We start from the raw sequence: 11,937 nt of genomic DNA on the forward strand, positions 1-11,937 counted from the left end.
CGTTCCAGGGTAGCTCCCAAGCAGCAACTTTCCATCCCAAGGTTGGAACTTTCTGCTGCACTGGTCGGTGCACAGTTGGCAGATTTGCTCAGAAAGGAGTTGACCTTTCCATCCAGAAGATTACCCTGTGGAGTGATTCCACTACGGTACTACGCTAGCTGAAGTCCGACTCCTGCAGATACAAGGTGTTTATCGGGACACGAGTAGCAGAGATACAGTCCCTGAGCAATCCAGAGAATTGGCGTTATGTTAACACAGCCAACAACCCTGCTGATGATATCACTCGGGGTAAGACCGTGTCTGAACTCTCTAATGAACAAAGATGGAGAAATGGCCCATCCTTTCTGTCCTTACCTCCTCATCGCTGGCCGGCAAGCCCCTTGGTCGACGAACCGGAAGACACTGTAGAACTGAAGGGAGCAACATTATGTGGAGCGATCACCGTGAAAGAGCCCCAGTTGCCAAACCCAGAACAGTACCGCAGTTGGAATGGCCTCATCCGGGCTTTCAAGGAGCTTCATGACGGAGATATTGTTGTGACCTGGAGTCCTGGATAAGCCCTTGTGATTGACAGGGCCGAGCCTGGGTCTGGAGAGGCTGTCCACGTGGCATTATTCACACTGTCTAGGCCCAGCTATTGTGCTATAAGGGCCCTGGATGAGTGAGTCACAGTGATTCAAGCATGTATAGCGGGAATTTCCCGTGTATTTTTGGTATCGCCGATGTATTTCCGTATTGTTGAATTAAGCGTCCCCCACTGCAGACCACGCCCCCAAAAAGGGCACTTCCCCACAAAACATACTGAGAAGTCTTTCTAAAAAGGCTTCCGTCTGATTTATTTTGAAAGAAACAGAGAAAACATTGAATACAGGTCTTTTAACGAATCTGAGACAATTTGGGCACAAGGTTCTGTATTAATGTCAATAATTGATGTAGGTGCCTTCCCCCACAAAACATACTGAGAAGTCTTCCTAGGAAGGTTTCCGTCTGATTTATGCTGAAGAAAACTGAAAAAGACACTGAACAAGGGATTGTTTTATCCACAAATAAATCTGAGACAATTTGGGCACAAGGTGCTGCATGGGCAGTTATATTGGACAAGGTGCCTCGTCACAACTACATGTACTCATTTAAATTTGTCTCTAACTTCCACTGTAGTTCCAGATTCCATGAATATTGCCAAAGCTATTCCTGCTTATCATAAATCATTATGTAGCCCACACAATCCAAACAACCAGGACAAGTATTTCTCAGATTAAACTTCACACTTTAATTCAACCTTGATTTCCTCTGGCAACAGTAAATCACTTATAATTATGCAGATTTGGAATTAACACTTGTAAATGTATAACAATACAAAGCAAAGGTCAAACAGTAGTAAAACCGATGACAATGATAACAATGACAACAAGATAACAATGAGCGCTCGATACACACACAAGATATAGAATATGTAGATCTACACAGTTTTCACCAAGATCTTGGATTTCAACCACAAATGGTCAGTTCTCTTAAATTTCAAAAGGATCCTGGCTGGTCCAACACCAGCACTGCAACTGTTCAGTTCCCTGATCAGGTAGGGCCAGTATGCAGAGCACAGATGTCTGAAGCCTACGTTCAGAGTTGAAGATGCAATAGACGTCTTTGGAGGAAGAAGTCCACACTGGGCTGATCACGGAACTCTCCAATCAGGTCAAAAACTCCCGAGTGCACAATCCCACGGTACTGTCTGGCACACCTGGGCTCAGGAAGAGGAGCTGAATGTGGGAGTTGTCCAATACTTCTCTCGGGTCAGCGCACTGGGCCTGAGAGTAAACAAATTTGAACCTAATATACATGTAACATTTATACATGTAACATTTTCGGGTGGCTCAATTACATATCCTGTCACATGCAACATGTGAAGCTTGTTCACAAACACTAGACACTTCTAGATTCCACTGGTAATCATATCTACTTTAATAGTAAATCAGCTTGGGAATTATTACCTCTTGGCATTTTCCACAAATTTCCAAAGAGATATGTTCCTCACAACATTCTTAATTTGAGAAACAAGTATTACGTTATGCAAATTATAGATCTTGCCGGTATGGTATCCCTTTAATGCACAATATTCACCCATGAGTTACGTATGTCCCCATGTATATGCAAAATATCCCCCACAAACATTATTGGTTTTCTCATCCAGATAGTTAAGTCCCATAAGTAGGCTTACAAATATTAAATTTCCCCCTGTTACAGACCTATATTGTTCGCAAATATGATGGTTTTACTTTCAGATTTCAATTACAGGCTTATTGACAAAATCCCCCTAGGTTGAGTAATGTATGCATAGCACTGAACTGTTATGGTACAAGCACATGGCTCCCAAACGACTATTTTTCTATCATCAAAGTTTGGCCTTACCTGAGAGCCAGTAGCTACTTGCAGTATCCCTGGAAGCAATGATTATTAAACTCAGGAATGCGTAATATAGGAAGTGATTTTGGCCATTAAATTACAATTTTAGGCCCCTTTTGTTTTCCTGCCGGTCGCTTTCCGAAGGAAAAAGATGGCTGCATCCATGAGCTTTTTTTGCCTCTCTCTCAGTGGTCGCTTGAGGGCGCTATGTATATTTTGGGCTGGGCTACACCCTCCCCTTCTAGACATGCTGGATCGTCCCGATCCTGTCCCTTCTCCCAGTTCCAAAAATAGTGTCATAAAGTGTTGGGACTAGATTCCCAAAGGTAGAAGATGTCACTACATAAGTTCGGGTAGGTTGACCCAGTGTATCATATGTGAACCTCTGTGGTGGTTTTCGCTCTCTAGATGGACGTGCACTTTCCATATTCTCACGACTCAAAGGATGTGTATCTGTGTTAGGGCTAGGCCCTGATACAACAGGCATATTGCCAACATCATTTTCGGTTGAGCCACTCTCTGTGTTTGAGCAAAGAGAGCCATCCGCATTAGAGGCCACACCAGAGCCAACCACAGGTCTGAGAGAACAAAGATCATGCTCAGCAGGTTGAGCTGAGGCATCTGGTTTTGCACTACCATCGTCTGAGATGTCATCTTTGTTAGACAAGCTTTCCTCTACCACAGGACCTAACTGTTCTGACTCCTGACGTTGACCATCAGATGACAGCTCATTCTCCTGTGTAGCCTCCTTGTGGACTTCATCACAAGGGTTTTGTTCAGCTTCTGACATAGGACTCGTTCCTGGGAACGTGTCTGAAGGAACAACATTAACACATGGTTTGTCTCCCCTCTCCTGGTCACAGGAAACCCCAGACTGCTCGACAAACTCTTGGTCAGATTTACCCTGCTGTTCACTTGGCTCTGCCTCAGACTCCGAGGACTCTCTCACTAGCGGAGCACTACAGGGTTGATCATCTGGTGATGGCAAGGCAGATCCCATCAAGTCACATGCATTCTCATTAAGGTCCAAAGAAAAGGTTTGAGGAACAAACTCCTCAGCATACGGACTCAGAGCTGAATCAGAAGTAGTCTCCTGGGTGCCTTGCTCTCTGGGTGTGTCTGGTTCAACACCTATCAGATCTTCTCCCAAGTTGGTAAGTGGCTGAGGCTGGTGAACAATTGTGGTTGCCTCATCCTCCTTTGGCCAAACAGTAATTACTTCAGGCTCGTCAGACTCAGAGTCAGACGGGTCGGCCTCCTTGGAAGAAATCAGAGATGGCTCATTCATTCCCAACTGCCGTGTGCGTGGCCGGTCTGCCTTCCTTGGAACAGGGGTGGGACTCATCTCTCCCGTAAGCAGGCCAATAGGAAGAATCATGTTTCTGTGGAGTGTCTTGATTGGTCCAGAACCAATCTCTGGTTTAAGCTGATAGACTGGGATACTGTCATTGTGACGACCAACAACAACATAAACCTGCTTACCCCATTTGTCAGCAAGCTTGTGAGTGCCCTTAAGGCCAACATTCCGTATGAGAGCTCTATCTCCCTTGTGGAGCTCATTACCTCTCACTTTTGCATCATATCGACGCTTGTTGGCTGCTGCTGTCTTAGCAGACTCCTCGGATACTAGTCTATAGGCACTCTCCAAATTTTGTCGCAACTGTTGTACATACTTGGAGTGATCGCTATTAGCAACACCATCAGGGGATGTGCCAAAACAAAGGTCTATGGGGAGGCGAGCCTCCCTGCCAAACATAATGTAGTACGGGGAAAATCCTGTACTATCATTGCGGGTACAGTTATAGGCATGTACCAGAGAGCTTACATACCTACTCCAGTTTGGCTTGTCCTCAGTTGGCAGAGTACCCAACATGCTAAGTAAGGTACGGTTAAATCTTTCTGGCTGGGGGTCCCCTTGCGGGTGGTAAGGTGTCGTTCTTGATTTCTGCACACCAAGGAGGCTTGTGAGCTCTTTAATGAGTCTATTATCGAACTCACGTCCCTGGTCTGAATGAAGTCGTGTTGGCAGGCCATAATGTAGGAAGTACTTCTCCCACAGCAATTTTGCCACAGTTCGGGAAGACTTATCCCGAGTTGGGAATGCTTGCGCATAGCGCGAAAAGTGGTCAGTTATGACCAGGATGTATTCAGCTCCACTGCGATCCTTCTCAAGCTTGAGGAAATCCAAACACACCAACTCTAACGGGTAAGTAGTTGAGATATTCACAAGAGGAGCTGAAACCTTGGGAGCAGTTTTGTGCGCTACACACCTGGCACAACACCGAATCCACTCCTCTAGGTGGGATGCCATCCTGGGCCAATAGAATCTGGGTCTTGCCAGAGCAACTGCTCTCTCCATCCCCAAGTGACCTACATCATTGTGGACCCCTCTCATAGCCTGTTCTCGGAATTTCTGCGGCACCACTAACTGAAACAATCTAGATCCAGATGGGCCAACACAGCTTCGGTACAATACACCATCTTTCAGCACAAACCTGCTGAACTGTCCACACATGGCTTTCAACTCTTTGGAAAAGTTGGTTGACACCTTGGGTTTGGATTTCTGCTTGACAAACTGGATGACTTGACTAATGTCCTCATCAGCTGTTTGTGCTTCTCTCCAGTCAACGGATTCCAACCCACACACTTTCAAGTCAGCGCCCGGGCTGGAATAGTCATTTGGGACTGCATCTGCACTCATTGCCATGCAATACACCAAAGACTCACCATCGGTAGGGTCAGAGATAGAAGACCGCTGTCTGGCCTCTGAGTTAGTCAGATGTTGGGCTGAAATGGCATTGATTTCCTCACGATTGCAGGTCTGATCAATGTCCTTGCTTTCTCCTCGCAGGCGTGCTTCAAGATCCCGAATTTTCTCCTGCTGATCAAATTCTTTGGTCCCACCACCACCTACAGCTGGTCTTCGAGACAAAGCATCAGCATCTTGGTTCGCACGTCCGGGTCTGTAGTGTATGGTGAAATCAAAGGTAGTAAGGGCAGCTAACCACCTGTGACCTGTTGCGTCAAGTTTTGCTGAGGTCAATATGTATGTCAATGGGTTGTTATCTGTGAACACTTGGGTACCCTTTGCCGCATATAAATAGTCTCGGAATTTTTCCGTTATAGACCACTTCAGGGCAAGGTACTCCAACTTATGAGCTGGGTAGTTTTTCTCAGCCCGGCTCAGGCTCCGACTCGCATAAGCGATGGGACGAAGTCTTCCATCAGCCTCTTGGCAGAGCACGGCCCCCAGTCCTTCACGGCATGCGTCAACATGAAGAACAAAAGGGCGAGACATGTCGGCAAAGGCTAACACTGGAGCTGTGCAGAGTCTTACTTTCAATGTCTGAAATGCCTTTTCACAATCAGGCGTCCATCTGGTCTCAAAGGGGGTTCTGTGATCAACAAACCCATCGCCCTTCCCAGCCACTGCTGTTTTCTTTCGAGCACCTCCAGTCAGTTGGAACAGTGGTTTGGCTATGGCAGAAAACCCTTCAATAAATCTGCGATAATAGCTTGAAAATCCTAGAAAGGATCGAAGCTGACTGACGTTTTCGGGGCGGGGCCAAGTTTTCAGTGCCTCCAACTTGGCAGGGTCTGTCTGAACTCCCTCCTTCGAGACAATATGGCCAAGGTATTTTACGGATGTACAACAAAGTTGGCACTTCTCCGGGGATACCTTTAGGCCGTACTGGGCAAGACGGTCAAAAACTTTGCCAAGTCGTTCTTCCATCTGGACCAAACTTGAGGAGAACACAATTATGTCGTCCATATAGACCAACACTTCCGCCATGTTGAGGCCAGCCATGCACCGCTCCATTAATCTCTGGAACGTCGCTGGTGCACCTTTTACACCCTGTGGCATCCTCTCGAATTGGTAAAAACCGACTGGGCAAGTGAAAGCCGTCTTGTCCTTGTCACTGGGATGCATGGGTATTTGATAGTATCCCGACTTAAGATCTATTACGGAAAACCAGCTGCATCCATGTAAGGAGTCAAGAGCCTCCTGTACCAACGGCACAGTATACTGGTCAGGTATGGTTCTGGCATTTAACGTGCGGTAGTCAATACAGAGTCTTATCTGGCCGTTCTTCTTTCTTACTATCACAATTGGTGAAGCGTATTTGCTCTTGGACTCTGTGATTACTCCGATGTCCATCAAGTGCTGAAGGTGTTCCCGTAGATCCCTCAGATCCCCAGGGGCAACTCGACGTGATCTTTCACGAAAGGGCTCATCGTTTGTCAGGCGGATCTCATGGTAGATCTCTTTCGTAGAGCCAATGTCCCATTCATGCAGAGAAAAGATTTCTGATCTCTGGTAGGCAATTTTGAGGACTCGCTCTTTCTCTTCTGCGCTGACTGGGCCCCAAACAAATGGCAATTTGTAAAATTCCTTCTCTGAAAGTGAAGGTCTCTGGTCTCCCCTCACCTCAGTGGAGCTTGTCGCTGCAACCCTTAGGAACTCAGCGGAGGTGCAAGGTTTGTCTTCCACTTTGCCAGTCCTTCCAGCCACCCATGAGGTAAGGTAGGCCCCTGCCAGAACGCATTTCTTGGGCAGGAATATGTCACGGTCAGTTTGATTCAAAAGACACACTTTGACCTTCCCAAAGCCTTGAGCGATGTTGATAAGGGTACATGAAACTGTTAACCCTCCTGGCAGTCGACTGGGGACAGTGGAGTCCAGTAACCCGTTCACGGCTCTTCCAAGCCTGTTCCTTATCTGCCCAACAACATACTGTGTAGATCCTGCTGGGACAATCATGCGTGCAGCAGCTCTGGATTTCACATAGCCTATCAACCCCTCCGATCCAATCCTCTGCAGACCACGGATTTCTTTATAAATACCTTCGCAGACTCTGTCTATTGGTACCCTTTGCGGCCCACCCTGAAGGGAGGAATAGCACTCGCGAAATACTCCACTGTTTGTCCCCACAATCAACTTGTAGTTGGCTGTATTCTTGCTATTTGGGACAACCAAGGCCAAGGTAGGGAAGGCCCGGTCCGTCCCACAAAAAGTGGCATCAAATCCAAGGTTAATCTCTGTCCACCCAAGATAGGGCATTTTTCCATCACCACCATGCAGCAACACAAGATCCTGCAGTGGACGGAGTGGCAGACCAAGACTTTCAAAGAAGTCTCGATATATGAGGGTCACCTGTGAACCACTATCCAGTAGTGCCTCGGTCCTCATGCCATCCACGTAGCAGGGTCTTGTATGGAGATCCCCCACCAACCCCTCTGGAATGTCTGTGTTGGGTTGATAGATGACGGGTCGACTGTTAGGTGGCCTCAATTTTTGGGCGCCGAATCGGCCTTCTTCTGACGCCCCCGTTCGTTTCCCTGCAGGTAGAAGCTAACAAACCTCTCGTTCACTTTCTCTGGGTCAGGTTGGTTATCACATCTGGTGCGATAGTGACCGTCCTGGCCACACTTAAAGCAGAAATTTGGGCGTTGGTGCGTTGATTCTTTGGTGTTTGTTCTTTTCGACTCTCCTTGACTCAGTTTTCCATGCTTGGCCGTCTTGATAGGCTGAGGCACCGGCTTAGGCTCTCGCCGGGACACCTTTTCTGCCTGCTCAGCCTCCTCTCGTCGGACCATCCTGAGTAGTGCCAGGTAAGTAGGTGGAGTCTCAATCTTGTCTTTCAGCTGAAGATTAACCAAGAGCATCTCGTTGTACAGTGTCCCCTTCATGAACTGGGTAAGTAGCATTTTATTTGTCTTGTCAGCCGGGGCACCACCTTTTCGTGTAAGTTTCCGAAGGATGCCCTGCAAACGTGTCAGAAACTCGGAGGGTTTCTCTCCCTGCTTCTGATGGAGAGAATGGAACTTGATACTCAACTCATCTGCAGTGTGAGTGTCTCCAAATGCTAGCTCAAGTGCCTGGAGATAATCCTCTGATGTGGCTTGGGGATTTTCACGCCTCAGGTCTGTGATGATGTTGGCCGCAGGGGCCCGGAGGGCCTCCCGGATACGCCTCTTCTTCTCAGCCTCCTCATCCTCTTCATCCAATTGTCCCTGTGCCACTTCCACCCAAGCATCAAAGGTTTCCCCTGTAGCAACACCTGAAAATGGAGCAAGTCTCCTTGAACTAGCTATCTTGCACTTGGAGAGAGCTGCTTGTAATGCCACAGTGGGTCCTTCCACTCCTGCAGGCTGTGCACTCTCATCCTTATCAGTAGACGACAGCAAACCCCTGGCCTTGAGGTCTGCTACTGTGACTTTGTCACTTCGAACTCTGGTAAGTCGATGAACAGCAAACACAACTTCTCGCCCAGACAATGTCACCTTCAATTCACCACTTGGCGGAAGAACCACATCTGACGTATTTTGGTCAAACTCAAGAAGAAGGAGAGTCTTACCCGATTCTTCGCGTCGGGAGACACCAGTTAGATGTTGGATGACATCACAGAGTGCAACCAATATGGAGTCAGTTGAGATAGCGATGGGATTTGAAACTAGCAGAAGGGAATGGGAGGGACGTACATCGTCTTTCTTGCACCATGCAAGTCCGATCGGTTGAAACTCGCTGCCGGCCGCCATCGCTGAACGCTTGTCCAAAGTTAATGAAAGTCGCGCTACCAACTGTCTCAAATATCACATGGGAGAGGAAAATTTAGTACATGTTTGGTAGTGTGGATACGGCAATTACATAACTACTGGCTCTCAAGAAAAACTTTACGATGAATGACAAAAAGCAACTTCACTCCAAATTACATGGATCCAATTTGGAGGAATCTGATGTGTGAAATTGTGGGAAGAATCAAAGTCAAGTTCAATCTGCTAGTCTGAATTTGGAAATGTGGTTTGGTTTAATAGGTCCTGGCAAGGTCGCCAAAAATGTAGCCCACACAATCCAAACAACCAGGACAAGTATTTCTCAGATTAAACTTCACACTTTAATTCAACCTTGATTTCCTCTGGCAACAGTAAATCACTTATAATTATGCAGATTTGGAATTAACACTTGTAAATGTATAACAATACAAAGCAAAGGTCAAACAGTAGTAAAACCGATGACAATGATAACAATGACAACAAGATAACAATGAGCGCTCGATACACACACAAGATATAGAATATGTAGATCTACACAGTTTTCACCAAGATCTTGGATTTCAACCACAAATGGTCAGTTCTCTTAAATTTCAAAAGGATCCTGGCTGGTCCAACACCAGCACTGCAACTGTTCAGTTCCCTGATCAGGTAGGGCCAGTATGCAGAGCACAGATGTCTGAAGCCTACGTTCAGAGTTGAAGATGCAATAGACGTCTTTGGAGGAAGAAGTCCACACTGGGCTGATCACGGAACTCTCCAATCAGGTCAAAAACTCCCGAGTGCACAATCCCACGGTACTGTCTGGCACACCTGGGCTCAGGAAGAGGAGCTGAATGTGGGAGTTGTCCAATACTTCTCTCGGGTCAGCGCACTGGGCCTGAGAGTAAACAAATTTGAACCTAATATACATGTAACATTTATACATGTAACATTTTCGGGTGGCTCAATTACATATCCTGTCACATGCAACATGTGAAGCTTGTTCACAAACACTAGACACTTCTAGATTCCACTGGTAATCATATCTACTTTAATAGTAAATCAGCTTGGGAATTATTACCTCTTGGCATTTTCCACAAATTTCCAAAGAGATATGTTCCTCACAACATTCTTAATTTGAGAAACAAGTATTACGTTATGCAAATTATAGATCTTGCCGGTATGGTATCCCTTTAATGCACAATATTCACCCATGAGTTACGTATGTCCCCATGTATATGCAAAATATCCCCCACAAACATTATTGGTTTTCTCATCCAGATAGTTAAGTCCCATAAGTAGGCTTACAAATATTAAATTTCCCCCTGTTACAGACCTATATTGTTCGCAAATATGATGGTTTTACTTTCAGATTTCAATTACAGGCTTATTGACAAAATCCCCCTAGGTTGAGTAATGTATGCATAGCACTGAACTGTTATGGTACAAGCACATGGCTCCCAAACGACTATTTTTCTATCATCAAAGTTTGGCCTTACCTGAGAGCCAGTAGCTACTTGCAGTATCCCTGGAAGCAATGACTATTAAACTCAGGAATGCGTAATATAGGAAGTGATTTTGGCCATTAAATTACAATTTTAGGCCCCTTTTGTTTTCCTGCCGGTCGCTTTCCGAAGGAAAAAGATGGCTGCATCCATGAGCTTTTTTTGCCTCTCTCTCAGTGGTCGCTTGAGGGCGCTATGTATATTTTGGGCTGGGCTACACCTATAAACCAATTTAACGCATCATCTATGTTCGTACCTGTAGGTTTTTACAACAACATGCAATTTTGCCCGATTCTTAGTTTGGTTTTAACGAGAAACACTCGGTCACACATGCTGTTTTTCAGCTAGTATATAAAATTACCTCTGCACATGAACAGTCACACAAGTAGTGTGGGGGGACTGTTTGGCACAGTTTGACCTTTGCGACAAAAATGGCAAAAGGTCACATTAATATTCATAAGTATATTAATAATATGATATTGATATGAATAGGAATGAGGTGTAGGGTGAAAAATTATAGCACAGAATGACCTTTGGTAAGGGATAAGCATAGGATACGGTCAGAAAGTCTGGTACAGGTTGACCCTGGTGTATGGGATAAAATAGGAATAAGGCCTAACACGGGGTAAACATTTTTGGCACAATTTGACCTTGCTTATGAAATTATGGCACAACATGATGAAAGAGGATGAGTCAAATAGTGTGTGATGGTATACTGACTGGCCCACCAGGCAATCCTAAGGTAATCAAGGAGTAGGAAGCGATAATCCCTACACAATAGACAGCTCGTGCCGATTGTTAATGAGAGGGATAATCCCTAGATAATGGACTGTATGTAGTGGCTGAGCTGTGTCGGCAGACTATTGTGTTAATGATTACATTGTGTACGTTGGAAGTGAGCGTTGGTCTGACTTAACCTTTGGACACTAAGGAAGAGAGGGCGCCCACATGCTAGCGGTCTTGGGTTTGGCTTACTATGGCTACCGAGATTTGATCGATACGGGAAGAAGACTCTTTATTGCGGAACCTAAATGTAAAATACAGCATTATATAAAATTAAGAATTCTGTGGGTGGCATGACGTCAGTTGGGGATACGTAGCCAAGGGGTAAATTTATTCGTCGTGCTGTGGAATATTGTGTAGAAGTTCCGGCCAATATCTGATCTGAGAATTACTATTCGATAGTCATATCGATAAGTATAACACAAAACAAATTTGGTGGACTTCACATATTGGTTTCTGGTAGGTTTGTTCTGGTACCGTTTTATTTCCCGTTGTTCATCATTGATTTTTTACAATAATTATCTTGGCAATTTTAAGAATTACTACAAGGGTGTTAACTTTGAAATCAGAGTTATTACATGTACTCATTATTGTTGGAACCATTTGTCTCTACAGACTGTTATCTTTTAGGCGTGCTCCTCTTCGTCATGAAACAGTCCGGCAAATTTCTCAGCATGTTTAGGCAAAACTCTATTCAAGACTTTGTTGACGTTCA

The 11,937-nt window shown here is 45.5% G+C and overlaps 1 protein-coding gene across 1 annotated transcript; it reads right to left on the minus strand.

Moving 5' to 3' along the window:
• Positions 1-7,689: 7,689 nt before the first annotated feature.
• LOC147796002 (paraneoplastic antigen Ma1 homolog) lies at positions 7,690-10,650 on the minus strand. Its single transcript, XM_087129937.1, has 2 exons — positions 10,434-10,650; positions 7,690-9,832 (listed from the first exon to the last, which is right to left on the minus strand). The coding sequence occupies exon 2, from the start codon at positions 8,938-8,940 to the stop codon at positions 7,690-7,692; it is 1,251 nt and encodes a 416-aa protein (XP_086986063.1). The 5' UTR covers positions 8,941-9,832; positions 10,434-10,650.
• Between the last annotated feature and the right edge of the window lie 1,287 nt (positions 10,651-11,937).

Source organism: Acanthaster planci, linkage group LG19 (assembly GCF_054643075.1).
Source record: "Acanthaster planci isolate LZ-2023a linkage group LG19, COTS_SCS, whole genome shotgun sequence".
NCBI lineage: Eukaryota > Metazoa > Echinodermata > Asteroidea > Valvatida > Acanthasteridae > Acanthaster > Acanthaster planci.